This window comes from Drosophila guanche, unplaced genomic scaffold (genome assembly GCF_900245975.1).
Source record: "Drosophila guanche unplaced genomic scaffold, DGUA_6, whole genome shotgun sequence".
In the NCBI taxonomy this organism is placed as follows: Eukaryota; Metazoa; Arthropoda; class Insecta; order Diptera; family Drosophilidae; genus Drosophila; species Drosophila guanche.
The window spans coordinates 2,307,571-2,330,560 of record NW_022995744.1 but is presented as its reverse complement, the minus strand read 5'-3'; the positions used below and the strand labels follow the sequence as shown (position 1 = coordinate 2,330,560).

Here is a 22,990-nt window from a genome sequence, read left to right as displayed (position 1 = left end):
TAAAACTTTATATATATTTATGTACATATGTACATAATTACATGTTGTTAGTCTAAAATTTCCTTATTTTCAAATCAAATACCTTTTGGAACACAATCTTGATCAGAATATGCAAGCGGATTTAAATGAAATAAATAGAGTAAAGTCTAAATTCATAAAGATTCACAGGGTGGCTAATATTTACTTTTTCATTGCCAAAGTTAAGTGCTTTCATCATTTAGCATCCACCCTGTAAATACATTCATATGTACATTCGCTTACACATGTATGTACATATATAAGTACATATGTATATATGAACATAAGTATGTATGTAAGTCTTGGAAACCCTCATAAGGAAGAATTGTTTTGTAGTCAATTTCTCAAGGTTCAGCTCCCATTAAATTCGATGAGGATATGTTCTCTATTTTGATTGTGCATTTAAGAATATCTAAAGGTACATCTTTTTGATAACTCTAGTTTTTTCCTGATTATATTGAATATTTCCATTTTCCACATCTAAAGCTGTAATGTCTCTCACAAAGGACATTTGCAATATTTTCATTTCCAAAGTTATAGTTTGCCATAAAAGAGCAACAGCCGTTGCCACCCCCTCCTGCTACTCGGCACACCGCCTCTGGCGTTCTGTTAGCGGCCATCTTTGAACAAGTCTCTGCCGGCAATACACACACACAACATGCCTTAAGCTCTCATGCACGCACACATATGCCACAAAATCTCGCACATGGACACAAAACGGACTTTAAACTTTTAAACAAAATACAAAATGATAAGGACATCAGGGTCTGATTTGTTGAAACAACTTTACAAAACATAATTCCAATTTTTTCGATTTGTGCCAATTTTGATTCCTCCGCAAAAAAAAAACCTTACCAAAAGAACTGTGTCGCCAATTTTTTTGTGAATGAAATTTTGTATTGTTCGTTATTCTTGGTAAACTTTTTTTGATTTTCCTTGTACATTTTGTATAATTTTGATTTTTCGTGGAACTTTTGAACGTGTTTGTTAAACAAATAAAACGGAATCAGAATGTCGTGTTAGGCTTTCATAATTTGTCTGCTTTGCCTTTCTATTATTCTGTCGGCGTTTTGCACTTTTTTTGCTCTCCACGCGGCGTCTGCTTTGGGTTCGCTTTCGCTCTCTCTCCTCTCCTACATATATGTAACTCTCTCTTTGGCAGTTTTTTACACTTTAAAATTTCAAATGCGCAAAATCCAAAATCCGTTTGCAGAAACACCGCACCAAAAACACGTGCTATATAAATTATATGCAGCTTATAGAATTGGATTTTTCCGCGCACTTTTTGAACTTGCTGTCTTCTTGGGTGGCAGAAATCGAATTTAAAGATATTTTTCTTGGCTTCCAAGGTATCAGAGCAGTTGCTTATTCGGCCACGCACTTTCCACGACTAATTCCCCAGTCGAATGCGTTGAAATGAATTTTTTAAATGTTTCATAGCGGCTGCTGCGAAAAAAGTTCGGAGCGATCGCTCTCGCCTCTTTTTTAGAGTTTTACAAAGGGGTGAAACGTAATTTGCTTTATAAATTGGGAATAGGCCGGGAGGACGAAGCATCATCCCCTTGGATAGCAGTTGGGAACCCTTAAAAAACGGGTTGCCCTGGCCCCTGCCGATTGTGTGGTAGACTCTGTTTGCCTGTGTATGTTTGTGTGCCTGAAAATTGTTCAAATACAATCTCACATCGTCATCATCCAAATCCTCATCATGATCTTCGTTTGCGTCATCAGACTCGACTCTGATTTCTGATCCGCACCACTCTGACTCTCTGCTCTCCTCTCTCGTTCCCTCTCTCTCTCTCTCTCTGTCCTTCCTATTATGAACGTCGTTTCATATCTCTTTTGTTTCTTGTGTTTTTTTAGTAATCTTCATTTGGCGCGCTTTTTCCCTTTTTGCGTGTTCCCTTGATTCCTTGCCGTTTCCGTGCCCTTTATTCCTGCTGATTCCCTTTTGAAAGGACATTTGGCTGCTTTATGGTCTGGATTATCTTTTACCTTTTAAAGTAAAATAAGCATCTTAAATTATTTTTCACTTCCACAGTCTTAACTCTTCTCGCGATGTGTGCCTAGAGTTCGGTATGAAATCAGGATATTCGAAAATACTGTACTACTCTCCAACCCAGGTTAATTAGAGCTAGATTCTACAACAAAATTATCACTTAAATGCAATGAATTTAATTTCTAAGCACATTTGTACCTATGTAAGTATGTACATACATACACATACATATATAGGCTTTTATCCCAGCGGTCCAACATCTAGGGAATACTTTACGTTTGTTTGTCATCAAAATGTGTACATAATTTTTTCAACGTTTTCTGCAATGATCCCCCGGAGTTCAAATAATCTTTAAAAATGATGCAGAAACAGACATATCATTGCCTGATCTCTGCTCTCGAAGGTGAATGAACTGTAAGAAATATGGGAAAAATGTCGTGAACCAGGTAAAAAACGGAAATTCCTCCCCATTGCAAGACGCCTCGTTAGAAGGCGAAGAAAAAACGAAGATTCGTTTGAGAGGATTTCGTCCTTCTTTTGTCAACCTCCGAAAAGGTAAGCGTAGGGACAGGGAGACGCAGACAAATGAACGCAAGATGTGCAACTAATTTGGGACTTCGAAGGAGGGATAAATGAATTGGGAATAGAGCAACCCCTAATTTGCATGGGGTCCTTAAGAATTTACTATAGCTTCACATCATCTATCATATGCTCCACATGCAGACTCTCATGCGATCTCTCACACACACAAACCCACACACACTTAATCAAGCAATTTTTCTATCTATTCGAGGAGAGTGCATTAAGTTCAGATTTCGTTTTCCCGATCATTGCACAATCACGCTCCTCATCATCTAGCCTTTTTGCACATTGAACCCAACCCGAAACGTTCTCTTCTTTCTTTCACTTTTTGTATTTTTTTCCTTTTTTAATTACAAACAAGGGGAGGGTAGGCAAAAAAAAAGGGAGTTTTTTGGGCAAAAATATAAAATATTTTCACGGATATCCCAGCAATTACTTACGGTTTTTTGAACAGTTCCCCTATCCGTCTGCCTCTTTGTCACTCTGGGAAAAACGGGGATGGGAAGGGGTTATGTGGAAGCGAACTCAAGCCCCCTTTTGGTGGCAATATTTTCCATGGTCACCGTAGTTTTAGAAAGCTAATTTCCAGTCTTTCCCGCATAAAAGTTGTACCCTTAAGAGTGATCTGCAACCAATCAACACCTACACACCGCCACTCGGAGTCGGGTCTCGAGTGGATTCATATCAAGTGGCGATCGACTTACAGGCAACAGCGGGTATTGAGATCGGAAAACCGTAAAAACCCGAAGCAGCTGCGCAAAAAAATCCTTCAACCCAAACTGCAAAAAAAAGTGATGGAGAGCATAACAGCCTAAAAAATAAAGGGGGAAATTCAATGCCGTGAAAAGGGTAGACGTAGACCGAGAGAGGTTGTCTGATTCAATGAATGAGACTGAAAACGACCGAGACTGAGAGAGAGAGAGAGAGAGCCAACGTCGGGAGAGTTCTGGGTTCGTTATCCTTGCCCAACATCGTCAAGGGGGAACACAATGCGGCTCCTGCTGCATCATCATCGCAATCATCATCATCTGACAGCCAGCCCAGCGCAACTGCAGCGTCAGGATACTAGTTATAGGGTTGGGATTTGGGGTTTACGCGGAGTTCCTTTAAAAACATTTAATACAACGGACAAAAAAAAATGCAATGGGTGTTAACGGCTGCTGCGACTGCGCTGATGCTGTTGCCTGCTGCCATCACGATGCTGGCGATGATGATGACTCTGCAGTAGATTGATCAAAATATGTTGAAAATCAAAATAGTGAAACCAACATCCGTTCTGTTTTCTCTCTGTGAAATTTGCTTCCGTTTTGGTTTCTTTTTATGAAATTTAATACGGTCTCTTAACGAGATGTTCACGTTGGAAAACTAGTTTCAGATGTTAATTACCACTTGGGTCTCCATTTGATTAACTATGTACATACATACAAACATACATCAGTAGTCTTTTATTGATTTATAATTTGTCTTTTTGTTCCACGAAATATCCTTGATTCTGACCATGAATAAATTACAATCGACAACCTGCCTCTCTGCCACAAAATTGGCAGGTTTCTGTTGAGAAATCTTCGAGAAGAAAACAGCATTAAAACTTATAAACAACTTCGTTGAGAAAGCCTATCTGCAACCTTTATTCCGGAAGAGGAGAGGCCACAAATGCAAATTTTGTATATTAAAGCCTTGAGTGCTGACTGTTTGAGACTTGGAGACTTCCAGGCTATGAACAGGATCGTCTGCTAAAACGCGCATTAGAGCAGGCCGATTTCTGCGAAATCAGATGTGTATTCGAAGGTCGTCGATGCCGTGCTAGATACCATGGGACAACTTTGAGAACAATGCTGCATAATGATTAATAATATTTCAGTTCCACACTTTATGCCCGCGGCGGGATGAACTATCTTATTTACTTAATATAATAATTTTGCCCCTAGATCCTTTATTTGCTCCAGTTCCATGTTGCCCGGTGGATTGATCGCATTAATGTTTGGGGATTTGCTGCTCCCAATTATCTCCATATGTGCTACTGAACGTTGTGCAGGCACGACAAAACAAAGGTACGGAGCAAAAAATGGCAAAGAGTCGCAGCATGCACAATCCCAAAATTCTGCAAAAGGCAAGCTTGACATACATACTGCCGCTGCCGCCTCCACCTCGACAGGGTCATCCGGGAGCAACCAATTTAGCGAGGCATTACATCGGCATCGCCACCATCAACATAGATCCGGGCCAGGACCACCAGGACCAAGCATCATGTCCACGTCCACTATGTTCGAGGCAGAAATACTTCCAACCACCTGCTGGATTTGAAGAAGCGCCGCCAGGGTATTTCTATGCACATCAGTGCCCAGGACACTGCGGGTATTTCGTGCTACCCGCAATGTGACAATCGTCACGAGTTCAGGTCACAGGAAATGCCCAGACCAATCCTTAACCAACATTCCCCTTGTGCCTCTATGTCAAGACAAACTCGATTATGATGATATATTTGATATTACTAGCTAGTTAGGCTAAAACTATAATTTTATTTGTTGCTTGTCAAACTGTAGGTATTGCATGGTATGGCCATTTGTATACCCTATTTCCATAAGTTAATATTAAAAATGCATTTTCAAAGCCTCTCTCAAACATTAATAATTAATAATAATAATCTAGATATATTCTCGGTATGTGCATAATTTTGTTGAGATGGATTACCAACACAGATGGAAGAATGTCTTTGCATTGATTGGAGCCAGAGATTTCCCAAAATTTAATCAATTGTATTCAATTATTATTCAATTCAATGTTTCTTATTTCGTGCCAAATGTTGAAGAACCCTGCTGCTCACTTTTCGCAGCATGTTGCTGGTCCATAAAAATTATGCTGCCAACGGTAAAATACGTAATTTGTGGTGGAATTCATCGTAAGTGGGGATGGAATAAAAACTCATTGTTGAGATAAAATTTCCCATGTTGCTAGAGAGAAAAATCCTTCAAGAGACAGAGAGAAAAATCCCTACGGAGCAAGAGATATTCCTCAATGGACATTTGAATATCATGCGTATGGACGTTGGATGCCATATATTATTGAAAATACCTTAAAAATTGAGTTTAAAAGACCGATGATATCCGATGATACCGAAAGGTGTATAATAAAACATAAATGGTCACCCTGCATATGACAAATGATATACAAATTTGTATTTTAATTTTTTTGAGCAATGTTTCAACTTTATTTAAGATCTGTCTTTTGCAGACAATTATTAAATATCCTATTTGGGTACTGGCAATACAAATACAAATAAAACCGATTTCGAATATCGATATCGAATAAATACCGACTTTTGGTATATACCAATTTTGGTATTTCTTAATATTTGATAATGTGGCGCCACTTTTCCCACTGGCGCAAAATTATAAAATTTTCGTCGTAGTTCCTAAAATTGCCCATAGGCCGTTCCGGGGCCGACAACTAACGGTCGCTACATTTCAAATATAAAATAAATAAATATATTTAAAATTTCAATATTTCAAACTGCCAACAAAAACGAACTAACTCACTGAAATCACTGCGGGATAACTCTTATTCTCTTCTTCTTCTTATCAAAAACAAGAATTCTTATCATCACACAGTCCTTACAAGATAAGACTGCGATTGACTAAAAAGATGCTTCTAAAATAGTTGCATCATCTAGCAACGAATTGCAGTAGAAAGAAAACGAATTCGTAATCTCCTCCCACACACATCAACCTAACAGTAGTCAGGTGACGTCATATTTCGTGTTTTATGAATGGGTTTTCATCATACCGGTTGGGGCGTGTGCTAAACGGGGGACCTATTGCCTGGCATTCGAGAATTCGAGAGGTTTAAGGTCAACGCGAAAGTTGTAAACGAGGAGGACGGAAGGTCATGACACGTTGTTGCTGCAGCCGTTGCTGCACACAACATTCTCTCATCCGATGACGAAAACACCATCGCACAGTGGGTGAAGCCGACAATTTAGCTTATATAAACTAATATCGTCCGCAGGTTTTTTCCTATGTATATTATGCAGATAAATTATAGAGTTCTTGTTGTATGCCGTTTTTTATGTTTTATGTTTATATTAACTAGTCTATCCATTTCACCCACTGTGCGTCTGTGTTTGCGCTCTCTCTATCTAACTCTAGCTCTCCGCGCTCTGCCGCCTTTTTATCACATATTTTCTTTTGTCCAGGGCTTAATATTGTATATATAGAGAGGCAAAGAGAGAGAGAGAGAGAGAACCGTGAAAGAAAATCGGCTGGGGTTTTGGGGGCAATCGCAGAGCAAGTTGTTCGTCGAACGCTGAGTATTAACTTAGTCGTCTAGCCGGTCGCCTGGGCTATGTGGAAGAAAGTGAAAATTATGAAATAAATTTCCGCGCGAGTGTTGTATTGAAAAAGGCGAACGAATTTCTTAAGATTATCACAAGTATCGAAAGATATATACCATTATCACCAGCCATGGCAACCGAGACTACCAAAATGGTGAGTTGATTCGATTTTAAAATCCATGTTCATTATTCGTGATTAAAAAGGTGATTAGTATTTCCTGTTGATTTATATTTGATTTCGAGAACGTGGGCACATTGTCTTGCTCGAGTTTTGCGCTTTCTGTTTTACCTACTTGACCTTGAACCTGAGTTTAGTTCGGGACAAGCCCTAGGACTTTTAACGGAATTTTTCGTAATGAACTGAACTGAACTGTTGGTTCATTGGCTGATAGAAATCGAGTTTGGCTGGACAGAGCGCGTGCCGCTCCGAAGTTGGCGGTTAGGTAAGAGGTTGTTATATAAACACGCTGTGATATGGACTAGATGTCGTTGTTGTCAATGCTTTGAGGCAGGGCCAGTCTTCAGAGACTTGCTAAATCTTAGTACTAGGAAAGTTCACGGAATCCACTACGATCATATTGTATTGATTGATTCCCAATCATGTATCTCTCACAGTTAGGACTTAATCAATATATTAACAGCCGTGATGTTGTTTGTCCACCCACTTAACAATGCATGACTATATTTCATGAATACTAACCGTATAGATATGTAGAAACTTTGTCGATTATTGTTATCTAAGAGAAAAGATAGACACCATCTCCTCGTGCAAATTCTTGACCATTGACGCTGCTTTCTCTGCAGCCCTTCCCCCTTCATCATCTTGTCGTCGCTTCTGCATTATCGCTCCCGTGTCTGGAAAACCACCTGACCAAGAAAGGGTATGACGACACAACGACACCAAAAGATAACAATATGTACAAAATTATTCACAGTCCGACAGCGAAATAATTAGCATGGCAGGGTTTCTCAAGGCAATTAATAAAATGGCTTAAATTGCTCAAGTTTTTGTTAACCCAATAAAACTGTTTATAGAACAAAAAATTACAACACGTGAGATAAAGTTAAGTCCGGAATTTTTAAACAGAATTCGAGGTTATTAACGGACTCTGGATATGGAAAAGTTGTATACAATTCATAGGAAACATTTTATATTTGGTTACAAGCAGAAGCTCCTTAAAATTTCATGTAAACTGTCCCTACCTGTAGGTATTTTCTAAATCATTATTGTCTGATCACACCCAAGAAATTTGATAAGGGGAACTCTTAGCTACCTTCTACCTTTATCTCTTTCTGATATAATTTCTGAACAATATTTAATTGAATAGAGGTAAATCAAATGAATCCGAATATTGATGATTTTGTTTAGCCATAAAAATGGATGTTCGAATACTAATAGATACATTACAATGCCTGTGTCTAAAGTTCCTACATAGTTCAAAATCCAAAATTGCCTACAATATTCAGAGATGTGTAGATATTTTTAGAACGCAGAAGCCCAAGTCACTTTTGCTCTTGGCTTTTTGTTTATACATATTTTGGCTTATAATCTCCATGTTACCTTGAACAGAATACGCTTTTATGTCGGCCCCGCCCCCACACGTGACATGGACTGACGCAAAGACAAACAATTGCAGACGTTCTTAGATACTGAAAATATATTCGAAAATAAATTGTACGCAATTTAAGGTTGAACTTTGTATTGAAATAAATCTGGTGGATTACCTAATGGAGCAAATAAGAATAAAGTTCATTAAATATTTCATTCTTAAATATGCTTATATTATTTTTTAATGTGGGTCAACGGAACTTCTCTCTTAAATTTTACCTTGTTTGTCTTGGAGTAAAAAAAACCAGTTGCAAATAAATAAAAGCTTAAACTGGTTTTTGCTTAAGCGTTGAAGACTTTCCTACGAGAGACGGCGATAGCGCTCCTTCCATTAATAACAATCGAAGTCGTGTTTGGAGCAAAAGAACATCAACTTCGAATCGCTCTCCACATCTTGGCTAAAGAATGAAAAGACGTAATTACTCTGTGTTTTTGATGAAAGCGCAATAGCACGAGTACTATGTACACATGTACATATATAGACAGCAAAGTGATATATAGTAGTCGCTAGGCAATTAATTTTAGTGCGCTTTTAGTGCAGAGTAAATAATATAACTAGTGAACAGATCAAATGTTCAAATATACCTACAGTTGTGTTCAATGAAATAGTATTGCCGGACCTCCTCACATTCAAAGACTTTTTTGAGACACTTCCAGACTGTGGCGTTCACAGACATCCGAAAAGTGCACAAATTCTTGAAAAAAACGGTATTGGGCATGTTGGGTTGAGCCCTATGAGTTCCAGGCTATATGAAGTGCTACTTCCTATCCTTTCGTTGGAGTATATCACAAAATTCTTTGGGCCAGCATACTTTTTTATACATAACATTCATATTCCAGTTGAAAAACACCTTTAAAAAGGATCTTTCAACAAGATAATGATCCGAAATACTCAAGAAAGCTCGCCAGAAATTGGGTTTCACCTGAAAATATCGGCGTTTTTCCATGTTCAAATCAGTCCCTAGGTCTGAATGTCCTCAAAATATTATGGGGGAATGCCAAAAGCATTATAGTAAATACAATTCGTGCAACCAGAGCAAAGTGGAGAGCCAGTGTTTAAAAAATGATTGGCTAAAATCCTATTGAAGCTTAGGCAGGACCTTATTGATTTATTTCAGGCGGGAGCAAGGAAATAATAAAATCAAAGTTGATAAAAAACTAAATATTAAACCTTAAGAAACATGAAGAGCATGAGAGATGGGTATTAACTAAACATTTTTTTCGATTTTCAAAAAATTGACTACTAATTTTATTGAACAGCTCTTTTCATGAATATTTTTGTAAAAGTCATGTAAAACAACAAGATGGACTGCAAATGTTCCAGGATTCCTTCGTGTTTCTAATGTGTACATTTCAGGCTTTCTACTATTTCATTGCAAACAGCTGTACATACATATGTGCAAATGTAAATACAAACATGTCAATACAAATTTAAAATATACATACATAATTTTATTAATTGTTTAAAATATATGAAAGTGAGGCATTTCCCTATGTTGTTTGTGTGTTATGAGAATTCTATCAAGTATCGTATGTATCATATCATATGTAGTATGTACATATAGCGACCTTGTTCTCAATTGCTTTGATCTAATAACGAATTTATGGTCCATTTTCCACTTGACTTTGAAAATTGTTTGCGTATTGATTTTTTTTCAGAGGTGTGTGCTAGTTATAGGAAGTTAGAGGTCTTGGCTGTATTGATTCAAGGCGATTATAAATAAATTGTTATTGCATGGTTGAGAAACACATACATATGTACATATGTATGTATGTACTACATACATATTTGTACCTATATAATAGGAATTTCATATATTGTACATAAGTACCAAATGCATATATGTACAAGTACATGTATGTATATTTAAATCATGTGACTACCTCAAGCTCAGCCACACTATTTCAGCATGGCTAAAAAAGTTCCAGCTAGTATTAGTGTAAATACGAGGAAAAACCCCTCCAAGCGACACATGTCACATGTCTCAGTTGACAGAACATTTACCCATTGTATGAATATGAAAGGTGGAGTGAATTGCCAACTTCTCTAAGATTACTTATCATCTATTTATGGAACTCTAGGTTGAATTCAATTCGTGTATCAATCCGAAAGATTTCCAGGCGGATCATATTTTGGGGAAATTAATACTGATAGTTCCATACAATTGAGCCAATCAACTTCGCTTCAAACAATTTGTCTTGGAAAAGTTTCAGTGAGAGGACGAATGCATCTATCTGTATTTTATTTAAAAGCGGAGAAAACGAGTTTGAGATTGGATGCATTCTGGAACGGATACATACATACAATACCCGTACAGAAAGCAACCTGTTGCTTGAGGCGACTTTCACCCCGTGAGGGGAGAGTGTCATTAAGAAAGTCGGCTTGCTTGTTGCACTTTGAACAAGTACGCCAGAAGAGACGAGACGAGGTTGTGCCTTGTGGTATCCGTCCACTTGACTGGGCGCTACAGCTGTCACATACACTTCCTGTCCCGCAACAAGTGCTCACTCGAGCCGCGTATTCTTATTTCGCATCAATTAGCTCTGCGCTGCTACAGTCTAGCCTGCATTTTCTCTCTAATGCAGGTAGCACATGGCAACGTTCCACCATGCATATCCACATATGCACACACGTACATGCAGCTATACATTTATTCTTTACGATGGCACAGCAATCCGATTCGTTTTCTCTTTTCCCTACTTCTATCCTGTTGCTTCTGAGTCAAGAAAAATAATACAACGAATTTTTGACAATCTTTGACTACTGTATATATAATATATAATATATAATACAGTTAATATAACTCGTCGTTAGCGTGTAGAGTACAGTCCGTTCTCTTTTTTTTCAAATTGTCGTTTTGTTTATGGTATTTGTTTGAGATGTTCAGGCAGTTGGCATAGGCCCTGAGGGCCTGGGAAGTACCCAGCCCTGGGATGACTGGCTAGCCGGACTTGCTCCACCACCAAAAAGGTTCGTAAAAATGTTGTTGGCCAATTTTGTGAAGAATTGAATGATTATTCGAGTAAAACTACAGCTTTAGAGCCGAAACTCCTAAGTAACTGGTAATACTAAACAGAAGATCAAAGTCGAGGAAAATGATGTAATACTTACGTTATATTGTTACAGTATATTTTGAGAATGAAAGGGTATATTTTGGTATATTTCCGAGGGTCTGTCGGTATACATGATCTATAATTCCGCGGTCACACTGCATCGCACATTTTAAAAATCGTTCAAATCGAACTGAACCGCCGCCGCTGCTGTTGAAACGTAAATAATGTAATATAATATTACTAATGGAGAATTATAGTTTCAAAGATTCTTTATCAGAGATCGGACACTTTTAAAAAACTTTTGACACGTGCGGTGTGAATGCTTGTGCTGCGCCTTGCTGTCTTGTAAATAAGGCGATAAAAATACCGCGCTGTGTGTGTTTATTTTCAGTTTTTGGTTAGGAAGTGAACTTGTGTCGTTTGCATTTTCTTGCACCAGAACCGTTTTACGAGTGTGAAGGCCAGTGGTATGTAAGGCTATACAATTATTTGGTAGTCTTTGGTTGATTAGATCCCAGAAAACCACACACAAAGTCAGCGAATCCTATAAACTATTTGTTTCCCCTTCTCATGTACAACAAATACATATGTATGTACATACATACATACATATCTACATATGTATGCGTTGCTTAAGAAGCAAATTCTTTGTTCAAGCGGTGTTCTCTTATGTTTTGTTTTCTTTTCTGTTCTCCTCTGCCTGCCTTCTTCCATGCTCTCTCTCCGTCAGTTCACCATATATAGAAATGCACCTGAATAAGAGGCAGAATATAGGCATGTTTTTACATCCGAGTAGTACATAAGCATGTACATACATACATACATATGTGTTTATTTGTGTCTCTGGAACCAGGCAGCTGCATTGGCTTTCTGCAATTAAAGATCTCCAAAGTAGATATTGTTTACTTTCGTTTGCTGCCTGAGTTTTTGGCTGAAAATTTGGGAAAAAAAACAGTGTCCAGGAGTACCTAAAAAAAAAGAACAACGGAAATTATTGTGGTTATTTATGTGTAGATTTCTCTAATTTAAAACAATATCTTAGTTCAATACGTTTCATAATTAAATCAAATTTGTGATTAAGAATCCTAGAAAACCTAAGCAAGATCACTTAATTGATATCAACAATACAGTGGTATTGTTTTTGTTTTTGGATTTCCAAGTGGTCATGCTATTGCATAATGGATCATGGTTACTGGTCATCTTCTTATCAATAAAAAAAACTGTCTACGCATCCCTCTAATCTGTATGTATAATATGTTTGTACACATATTCGGGAGCCGTTGTCTGGCTGGCTCTGAAAGTGAAACCGATCAGGCGATACCTGAAATTGAAGCCTACTAAATGGGTTTCCTTTATATGCGCACTGAAAAGTCAGTGAACCCCAGAAGCTCAAGCAGCTGTTTGGTCTGTTTTGGAGGAGCGAGCCTACTGCGCACTTGCCCCAATATTTAATGCCTCTGGTTTGCAGCTGGCTGTCATTATGTAATTGTTCTTTTTGATTGGTTTCCAGTCTGACTCCTCCATGAGAACTAGTATATAATAAAAGCTTTCTTGATCTGAAATCTCATGGGAAATATTATAGCCGATATAATATAATAATATTATAAACAAAATTATATAATATAGTAATAATACACATGTGTGTATGTCTAGCTTTGGACAAAGCCTGTTGGGCACGTTTCCGTGTACTACCCACAAAACTGTTTTCAAAGTAAAGTATCCAAATCAACATTGGTATTTATTTATACAAATATTTTATAACAATTTTCCAATCCATTTCTCAATTTAATATTCTTAAATGAGGTATCAAACCATATCAGTATTAACTATAATTTTTGACGTATAAATTAGCACCTTCTTTCTGGCAGATAACGTAATTTTTTGTTGCTGTTTATTAATTCACACCTAACGAGAAGCGTAATCAAACACCCAACTAATCCATACGTATGTATGTATTATATGTATTTATTCTGATATAACGATATCAGTTACTAGTTTTTTTTTTGATGTACGTACAATACCAAGAGAGATAAGTTTGTTTTTATATTTCAATGTTATACTTTTTTGGGTACTGATTGAATTTTGTACAAAAATAAAAGTGATAGCAGTTATATAAAGTATTTATAGGTTTTTTATCTAATATCTACACATTTTTCTGAATTGTGCACTCATTGATTTTAAATCTATTTGTATTGTTTGTTTGTATTATTTGTTGAGTAAGACCTTCATTGCACATAGTATGTGTGTACATATGTATATACACTTTCCAGAAGTTCTATTCACTTGTGAACACTAAGATTTCCCACCTGTTTCTATGACTATACGTCTCAGTACATACTTTTGACAGCGCACAAAAATAACTAAACTAAATAACTTGCTACCTAAACTAAGCAGAAATCTAGAGATTCCAAGCACCCCCTTCAAAAGTTGTATCTAAGCCAGTGTAAAAAAAATCTCCAGCTCCAGCAGTGAATTATGCAAATGTTTCTATAGTTTTTGTATAGCTGACAATGTCAATGTCAAGTTCAAACTTCTATAGCCAAACAAATGACATATTAATTGATAGAACAATTATTGCGGCTTTAGTCTAAAAAACATCCCCATGTTCAGTACTTACATATGTACATACAAACAATGAAACTATGTTAGTTCGAAAATGTGGTTGATGCGGCCACCAGGGTTATTTGTGATTTATATTCCTAACATTTAATCGGGAAGTCCAATGAAGGTGAAAACGTTAAATGAATTACTTGAGACATTTAAAATACTTATATATATATATATTGTCAGTGCAATAAACTCGCAGATACTTTGAATAAAGTGAGGAATACAACACAATGCAATTTTTTTTTGCCTCAGGTTCTTCCTTGTGACTTCCTTGTGTACTTCGCTTTCCGGAGTAACAAACGGCAAATTTTTGTACATTTTAGTTCTGAATAACTGAAGGACGATTGACCACAAGTGCCACTTAAAATACAGTAGAAAAAATGATCCTAAAAGTGTTTCTCTTGCGAGTTCTGTCGGCTCTCTACAGATAACCCCCAGCTTAACCTCCTCCGCGGCACACGATTCTCTTTGTTGCCAGGCGACTTGGCTTGTGTGAATGAACCAAAAAAAAAGGAAAAATACTCGCAAGAGACTGAAATTTCCATATCAAATTTATGCGAATGTCGTAAGGTGATCTGTCTGTGCAATCGAATTATTTAAATGGAGTAATAGTCAAACTGTTCGTAGAGTACAGTCTTGCCTTGATTAACAGTCATCCAGAAGCCGTTCGATTGGAAGCCACTGGGCACTTCTTAACTGTGTTGGCTGTTCAATTTTAGATTATGTTTTTGTACTTTGGATCAACTTAATCGGTTTGCCTAACAGCCAGCCTGTTCCTCTGACTTGGGTCTAAAGTACTCATCTCTGTGGAACAAGCCAAGCACTTGAACTGGAAACTCAAATTTCTTATCAACATTATGAAATGTGTTACACTACAGAAAATCCAATATTACATTATTTTGGTTTACCGTAGTACTATTTTTGGAATAGAAACCTAACCTTTACAGTCTTTCACACTGCACTTTGCTTTGTTTTCGTTAGTTTTCTTTGTGAACTGGATTTGTATTTCAACAGACCGGTTTGCTTATCGGCAGACAAATGTATGGCAAAGTGATCAAAATTGAGATGTTTATATATTTTTGTATTGTTAATTTCGGTGTCGGAACTTGTTCAAAATATTTTAATGTCTGGCCTAAAATTATCAGGCATGGCAAAAATGACTTGTTTGGTTAGCATTGCCATTCTAACTGGACTTTTAAGATCTTTTCTCATTTAATTGATTTTAAAGTCATAAAAAAGTTTAATATAATTAAATCGCAAGTCGTTAAAAATACGCGCAGTGAATCATTGTTGGAATGCATATTAAACTTGCCATACAATATGGTTCACGTTAAGCAATTGTAAAATTCCTTTATTGTAAGCCTTGCCTTGCCAATTATTCTAATTTATTTTAAATTTCTTTCGAAAGATAACCTGTTGTTGAATTTGAATATGGTGATTTCGGAGAATAAATGTTTCATTTCATTTCCGCATCGAAAGTCTCCAAATGCATTCAAGTAAAACTTGCAATCATCCTCATACATACATATGTACATACAGATGCAGATATAGTACAAATATAACCTGTTTATTGATACGTTAATTTACGCAAATACGTGTTCATTTGAGGGTTTATAAATAACAATGTTTCACCCCAGCTGGAATCACTTAGCCATCCGGAATGCACAATACCTCTCTCTCTGTCTTGCCATGACCCATTATTTCAATTAACTGGTAAACACTATACTCCACTTCACTTATCGAAAACACCCCCCGAGAGTGGAACTACATTATTCTTTATTAAAGTGCAGTTCACTTTCATGTTCTGTGTTGGTTATCTGATTGTTTTGCCCACCAAGCTGTTCAATTAGCTTACGGAGGAACACCCCTGCCAAAATTAAGAGAGATTTTGGTGCTTCTTTCCGGGTACCCCCGGAAGTCTTTCCCGTCCACTTGTTATACCATAATACAAAGCTACCTATATAATTCATGCTTATTTGAATATTTTTGGAACTGTTGACAATCCAAGCATGAAGTATGAGTACGTCTTTTATTCAAATTGGACTCTTTAATAAGGTAATTAATTTAGTAGTTCAGTTTCTGCTGATTGCTTTTTGAAAATTCTAGTGAATTTTGAATTTGATTTGCAATTTCATTAATTGGTATTTTGGACTATGTATTATGATGTACTTGAATAGAGTTCTGTAACTTTTTCTACATATAAAAACAAAACTCACCCCATCTTGTGTTTATACCATTAAAGCTCGTAGTTCGCAGAAAGTTCCACACCACAGCTATCCAACAACGTAAATATTTGTACTCTGATTATATTATAACACAACAATGTAATACTATATAGTACATTTTATATACCTACCTATAGATGTACGCACCTATGTACATACATATATAGAAATGCGAGTGTATATTTTCAATTTTGATTGATATTCAGGGCGCCTTCTGACGTAGATGACCAATTGTAAATTGATAGCAGTCTCACAGATTGTTTGCACATTGTTGGAGCTGTATATGTGTATGAATGTACATATGTGCTAGTATTTTCTATATAATAGGCTCCACTTTATGAATTTTTCCTTCTGTCTCTCATTTATTCACTTCTCCTATCAGCATTGGTAATCAATGGCACACACACACAGCCCCGGCAACAGAAACGAGCCTTCTCTCTTAGATGATGAACTTTTCTAGAACCAAAATGGAATACTTGGGTTTTTGTCAGGGGGAGTGGCTCGATTCTAGTTACTGTCAGCGCGTGTTTGAATTTGTTTTAATAATACTTTTAATTGCCGTGTGGAAATGTTTCTCAATTAAAGACTGACTTATGACTCGCAACAGTGAGAAATACTCGAAAGTAGGTACAGGGCTGGGTTTCCATTAATATTGCACGAGCACTCACACTTCTCCATGAGTGGTCTAATGTAGGTATGCATATATAGATTTTGTGGCAACCTATAGCTATGCCAATGCCCAAGAATCTTGAACCTCCATTTAGATATTCAGAAATATCAAAGATTAGGCGGCTCCTAAGTGTGCCACCACTTTATAGATGATTTAAACGAAATACTCTGTAGATCGCATGTTTACCCCAGACTCCGACTTACCCATCCCCCTGTAGTCATAAACAATTGATGGCGATTGTGCAAACACAATAGAAACAGATGATAGACTGATGATGTTGATATTGATGTCGGAGGCGGATATCTCTGTCTCAAATTCTCCCCCTCTGTCCCTCGACTCATGTGCTGGACAGAGAATGCAGTGTGAAATTAAAAGCTAACGTTCGTCGCCCATAAACAAAAGCAGATCTATCTCATATTACCCCTTCCAACAACAGTAACAATAATTGTAATACTACTTCAAAGGCAGCGTAAACAATATATGTATGTATGTATAAGCCAAAAAATTAACAATCAAGATAAGCCGGTAAGCGCCTCACAAACGGCGAAACTTGTTAAATAAACTAATTAACCAAATTAAGAACTTATTTATTTTATTTTCGTATTAACAACTACTTATAGATCAGCAATTCGAATAGATTGAGCTAACGAGTGTTACTAAACATAGAATTCTTCAGAAAAGTACATACATTTATCTAGTATTTGTTTTGAACAAAGATTAGGCGGCTCCTAAGTGTGCCACCACTTTATAGATGATTTAAAGGAATAAAGTCGTTTATAAAGAATAAAGTCTAATAATGATGGATATCTCTTTACATTATTCACTTCTATTATATCTTTCTCCTTTTTGAGCTGAATTGAGAGGTAAATGAAAGTTAAAAATCGCTTTCGCAAATGGATTATAATTGATATCTTAATGTACAATTAACTAAATAAAATGAATATTGGGCTATTAAATAAAAGAAAGAAAGATCGGAAATATTGTTATGCTACAACGAATTGTTAGACAAACAAGTTTCCCTTTGTGTCGTCAAGTCAATAACCTCTTTATAAGTTGCATGCGACACGCCTCAGATCCATTTCAACAGCTTTTTGCGGCTCCATGAGCCCCTACCACATGTCTTTGTCCCTTGGCGAGGGGGGCACATAAGTAATATTTACGTGATGTACGACTATTTTATGCTTACACCATTGACATTGACACTGGACATAGTCCGTTGGATTCTTGTGTGTACACACACACAATCCGAGTATTCCGATCCAATCTATAATTGGAGCGTGCTTTCAGCAATATATGTATGTATGTACATATTATGTATAAACATCTGTATATCTTAAATGCCATAGGTACTTACCTAAATGTTAAAGGAAACACAACTTTTGTGTTGAGGGCGTGTGCTCCTTGATTGTGCTTGATTGATTGTATCGTACTTCACATATATATCCAGGTTTTATTGATCTATTTGGAGAACTAACTTACGCATAGATTACCTAAGATACTCGCACACTATACTGCCAAGGTGTGATGACGCTCAGAAAGAAATAGGGGCCAACTGTCGTCATGAATATGCGCCTCTGAAACATCCGCCAAAAGTATTCCTACCTATACATATATGTATATTCGAGCACCTCAGACGTTGACACATTTTCTGGCACACTCAGGCATACTTACTCATTCCGTTCCATTCTGTTTAATTTCCATAGTATTACTGCAAAGCTTTTTTTTTGCCAAAAAGAAATTATATCACGCGTCTGATTTCTATGTGCTTAGTTTATTTGGATGGTTTTTTTTTTGTTTTACTGCGCTGTGTGTGCCCGATTCAAATTATTTTCAATTGGTTAGGTTTGAGCTTCAATGTATGTTGTTATGCTGATGGATGGCATTTTAATGAAGCGTGAACGATGACAATCGATTGCTTGGGTTCGGAGTTCAGATTACTTTTGGCTACGACATGGCAACAAGTGATTTCTGTTTCCAAAGTACATATAGTGTAAATACTTTAAGGGGGCTCGTTGTTGATCATTTTTATTGATCTATTTGTCTTGTGTTCTCTTTGCTTACAGATCTATCCTCCAGCAGACATCAAAATGGAAGTGTAAGTATTATCACTTGTATATAGTAATTAAATTGACACGATAGGCAGATGTTTATGATTGCTTTAGGAAAATAAGATATTAAAAGTCCATTAGTGCACAAGGTCAATTCATACATTCATAGATAGAAGAAAGCGAAGAAATATCACTTTCTAAAGAATCGATTTTAACAATAAGTAGAGATATGGCCAGACGGCACTCTTGGCAGGTAACGATTCCTTTAAATGTTTTGTTTTTAAGTCAGCTTTAATTTACATATTATTGCCTGTTATAATCTACAGTGAAATCGGTGAACCTCCACAGCCGCCGGTAAAATGTTCCAACTTCTTCAGCAATCACTGGAAAGGCCTTGTGGTCTTTCTGGTTCCTCTGTTTTGTCTGCCCATTATGCTGCTGAACAATACACCCGTAAGTTTCAATCACACATTGATTTCAAATGAAAGGTAATTCTACAAATGGGTCTAACTCTTTCAGGAATATCGCTGCATGTACCTGCTATTGGTGATGGCCGTGTTTTGGGTTACTGAAGCCCTTCCACTCTATGTGACATCGATGATACCCATTGTGGCGTTCCCAGTGATGGGAATTATGGTGAGACTGTATAACTTTTTAGCCAACAAGAATCTCAAACTAAATGAGTGTTTTGCTTGGTTTCCATACAGAGCTCAGATCAGACCTGCCGTTTGTATTTCAAAGACACGCTGGTCATGTTCATGGGTGGCATTATGGTGGCCCTGGCCGTGGAATACTGTAATCTGCACAAGCGTCTCGCTCTGAGGGTAATCCAGATCGTGGGCTGCAGTCCCCGAAGATTACACTTTGGTCTGATTATGGTTACTATGTTCCTGTCCATGTGGATCTCGAACGCCGCCTGTACGGCTATGATGTGTCCGATTATTCACGCTGTGCTGGAGGAGCTGCAGGCCCAGGGTGTCTGCAAGATCAACCACGAGCCCCAGTATCAGATTGTCGGCGGCAACAAGAAGAACAACGAGGATGAGTAAGCTATATTAAAGGGAAATTCACTTTGATTATTTGACTAATTCCTGTAATTATTACCCGACAGGCCACCATATCCCACCAAAATCACTCTATGCTACTATCTGGGCATTGCCTACGCCTCGTCGCTGGGCGGCTGTGGTACCATAATTGGAACCGCCACCAATCTCACATTCAAAGGCATCTACGAGTCGCGTTTCCCCACCTCCACCGAACAGATGGACTTCCCCACATTCATGTTCTACTCCGTGCCTGCTATGTTGGTCTACACATTCCTGACATTCATCTTCTTGCAGTGGCACTTTATGGGTCTGTTCCGACCCAAGAGCAAGGAGGCTCAAGAAGTGCAGATGGGCAAGGATGGCGCTGATGTGGCCAAGAAGGTGAGCAATCAGCAGAGTTTATTTACATGTTTACTTCAAAGCTAAAACGTTAATAAATTACAGGTGATCGATCAGCGTTACAAGGAGCTGGGCCCCATGAGCATCCACGAGATTCAAGTAATGATTCTTTTCATCTTCATGGTCATCATGTACTTCACCCGCAAACCTGGCATCTTCCTGGGATGGGCAGATTGGTTGAACACAAAGTGAGTGCGAAAATTGCCATTGATTTATCAGAGTATCCATACTAATACGTCTACCTGATCCGCATGTTTCAGGGACATTCGCAACTCTATGCCGACTATTTTCGTCGTCATCATGTGCTTCATTCTGCCGGCCAACTATGCTTTCCTACGCTACTGCTCAAGACGTGGTGGTCCAGTGCCCACAGGCCCTTCCCCCTCTTTGATTACCTGGAAGTTCATTCAGACCAAAGTGCCATGGGGCCTGGTCTTTCTTTTGGGCGGAGGCTTCGCCCTAGCCGAGGGTAGCAAAGTGAGTGGCATGGCCAAGCTGATTGGCAACGCCCTGATTGGCCTGAAGGTCTTGCCAAATGCTGTACTCCTGCTGGTGGTCATCCTGGTGGCTGTGGTGCTCACTGCATTCAGCTCCAATGTGGCTATTGCCAACATTATTATTCCCGTTCTGGCGGAGATGGTGAGTTGATCTGCTGCTCTCCATTTTTGATTACATTACCCATAACTGTACATACTCTCCTTGCAGTCTCTAGCCATTGAGATTCATCCGCTGTATCTGATTCTGCCCGCTGGCCTGGCCTGCAGCATGGCCTTCCACCTGCCAGTGAGCACGCCGCCCAATGCTTTGGTGGCCGGCTATGCCAACATTAGAACAAAGGACATGGCTCTTGCGGGAATTGGCCCCACCATCATCACCATCATTATTCTGTTTATCTTCTGTCAAACCTGGGGCCTGGTTGTGTACCCCAACCTCAATTCGTTCCCCGAATGGGCGCGTCTCGCGGCCGAAGCAGCTGCCAATAAGACGCACTAGTTAGTTAGAATTTAGTCCTAAAACACACACCGAAAAGTTAGGGAATTGTACAAGAAAAGTGCCTTTTTCTGAAAGAAACAGAGAGAACAGAGCAGAAGGTTTTTAACGAGATATGCATTTCTGATTTGAGAACTTTTGATACAAATCATTGATATTGTTTGGCAAAACGTGTACCATACAAATGTGAGAAGAGAACGCTAGCAATATTGTCCAAAACGATAAACCTGGGGGGTAAAACCCGAGCGCTTTACTCATGAAACTCAGCTAAATATTTAACTACAAATTAATGTTACTTAATTGTTGCATTTAGTAAGCAAAAAGGAAGAAAGCATCATAAGAAACTACATTTAATGACCGTCGCAGCAGGAACAGCGGTAGTTTGCTTATATTTTCAATTACTAGACTGAGAGAACGTACATATTCAAACATGTTTTTCAATGTATCAACAATTTTTGTAATGAACAACTTACTCAATATTTAATTGCAACCTGAAATGAGCACACAAATAGACTTAGTTTAAGTTTAAATAATACTGTGTACATTTTCAAACGATTTATGTTGTATATAGATTTAAAAAAAAATCGAAGTAATAATAAAAGCTCAACCAACAAAGGAAGATGACAATTCACTAAAAACGTATGACTCGACAGCCGATCGATCGATTGATTTGTATCAATCCTAACTAAGAACGAGAAAGGACGTGTGAGACGCTTCTTACGCGTCACAACTTTTATACCCGGTACTCAGTAGAAAACTAGGTGCTCATAGGGACGACAGACATACTTTGGCAAAATCCTTTCGCTTTCAGCCATTTTAATGTAGCAGAGTGAGAAAGAGAGAGCAAAAAGATAGTGAGTGCCGGGGTAACCCATTTTTATACACGGTACTCGAAGAGTAAATAATAAGCGGAAAAAATGTAGCACACAAAAGGTCCCACAAATTATAAATATAATTGATCAGCATCAATAGACGAGTCGATTTAGCCATGTCTATCTGTCCGTCCGTCTTGTTGAGCGCCTGGTTCTCAGAGACTATAAAAGCTAAAGCCACAAAATGCTGCATCCAGATGGCTGTATGCCATCTCACTGCTACAAGTGTAAAATCCACTTCTCTCGCCAACACGCTCTCTTAGCTCGGCCTCCTCCCCTAATGCCGCAGACTGCTCGAAGCAGATTGTGGAATGAGAGAATGTGAAACAAATAAATAAAATCCTTATTCACCTTTTCCCCTTATTGTAAAAGTTGAGGAAACGTGTATCAGCCAAAACACACCAGAGACAAAAGAAGTCAAAACAGTGTTTCTCTCAGAATAATTCTGAGGCAAAGCCGACCAAGGTGGGTTTGTCAGTAGTTAACTTAAAGAGTAGATAGAGTATATTAATGAGTACAGAATTAACGTTTCCGACCATATAAA

General features: G+C 37.9%; 1 protein-coding gene across 3 annotated transcripts; it reads left to right on the top strand.

Moving 5' to 3' along the window:
- Positions 1 to 6,914: 6,914 nt before the first annotated feature.
- LOC117579308 (protein I'm not dead yet) lies at positions 6,915 to 22,189 on the top strand. Of its 3 annotated transcripts, none has more exons than XM_034265117.1 (9): positions 6,915 to 7,080; positions 19,155 to 19,186; positions 19,466 to 19,592; positions 19,659 to 19,775; positions 19,847 to 20,184; positions 20,251 to 20,566; positions 20,630 to 20,772; positions 20,845 to 21,223; positions 21,290 to 22,189. In XM_034265117.1, exons 1-9 carry the CDS (start codon positions 7,057 to 7,059, stop codon positions 21,575 to 21,577), a joined length of 1,764 nt encoding a protein of 587 aa, XP_034121008.1. In that variant the 5' UTR covers positions 6,915 to 7,056; the 3' UTR covers positions 21,578 to 22,189. The 3 variants fall into 3 exon arrangements, with proteins under 3 accessions (XP_034121008.1, XP_034121009.1, XP_034121010.1); XM_034265118.1 differs by lacking the exon at positions 6,915 to 7,080 and adding an exon at positions 11,794 to 11,815; XM_034265119.1 differs by lacking the exon at positions 6,915 to 7,080 and adding an exon at positions 11,946 to 12,056.
- Positions 22,190 to 22,990: the final 801 nt, after the last annotated feature.

What these genes read in the sequence shown, in the direction of transcription:
- LOC117579308 (XM_034265117.1), top strand. Translation starts at nt 7,057, where the DNA reads ATGGCAACCGAGACTACCAAAATG. An exon ending in CAACCGAGACTACCAAAATG is followed by an intron (nt 7,081 to 19,154) that starts GTGAGTTGATTC and finishes CTTTGCTTACAG; the next exon opens with ATCTATCCTCCAGCAGACAT. An exon ending in GCAGACATCAAAATGGAAGT is followed by an intron (nt 19,187 to 19,465) that starts GTAAGTATTATC and finishes TATAATCTACAG; the next exon opens with TGAAATCGGTGAACCTCCAC.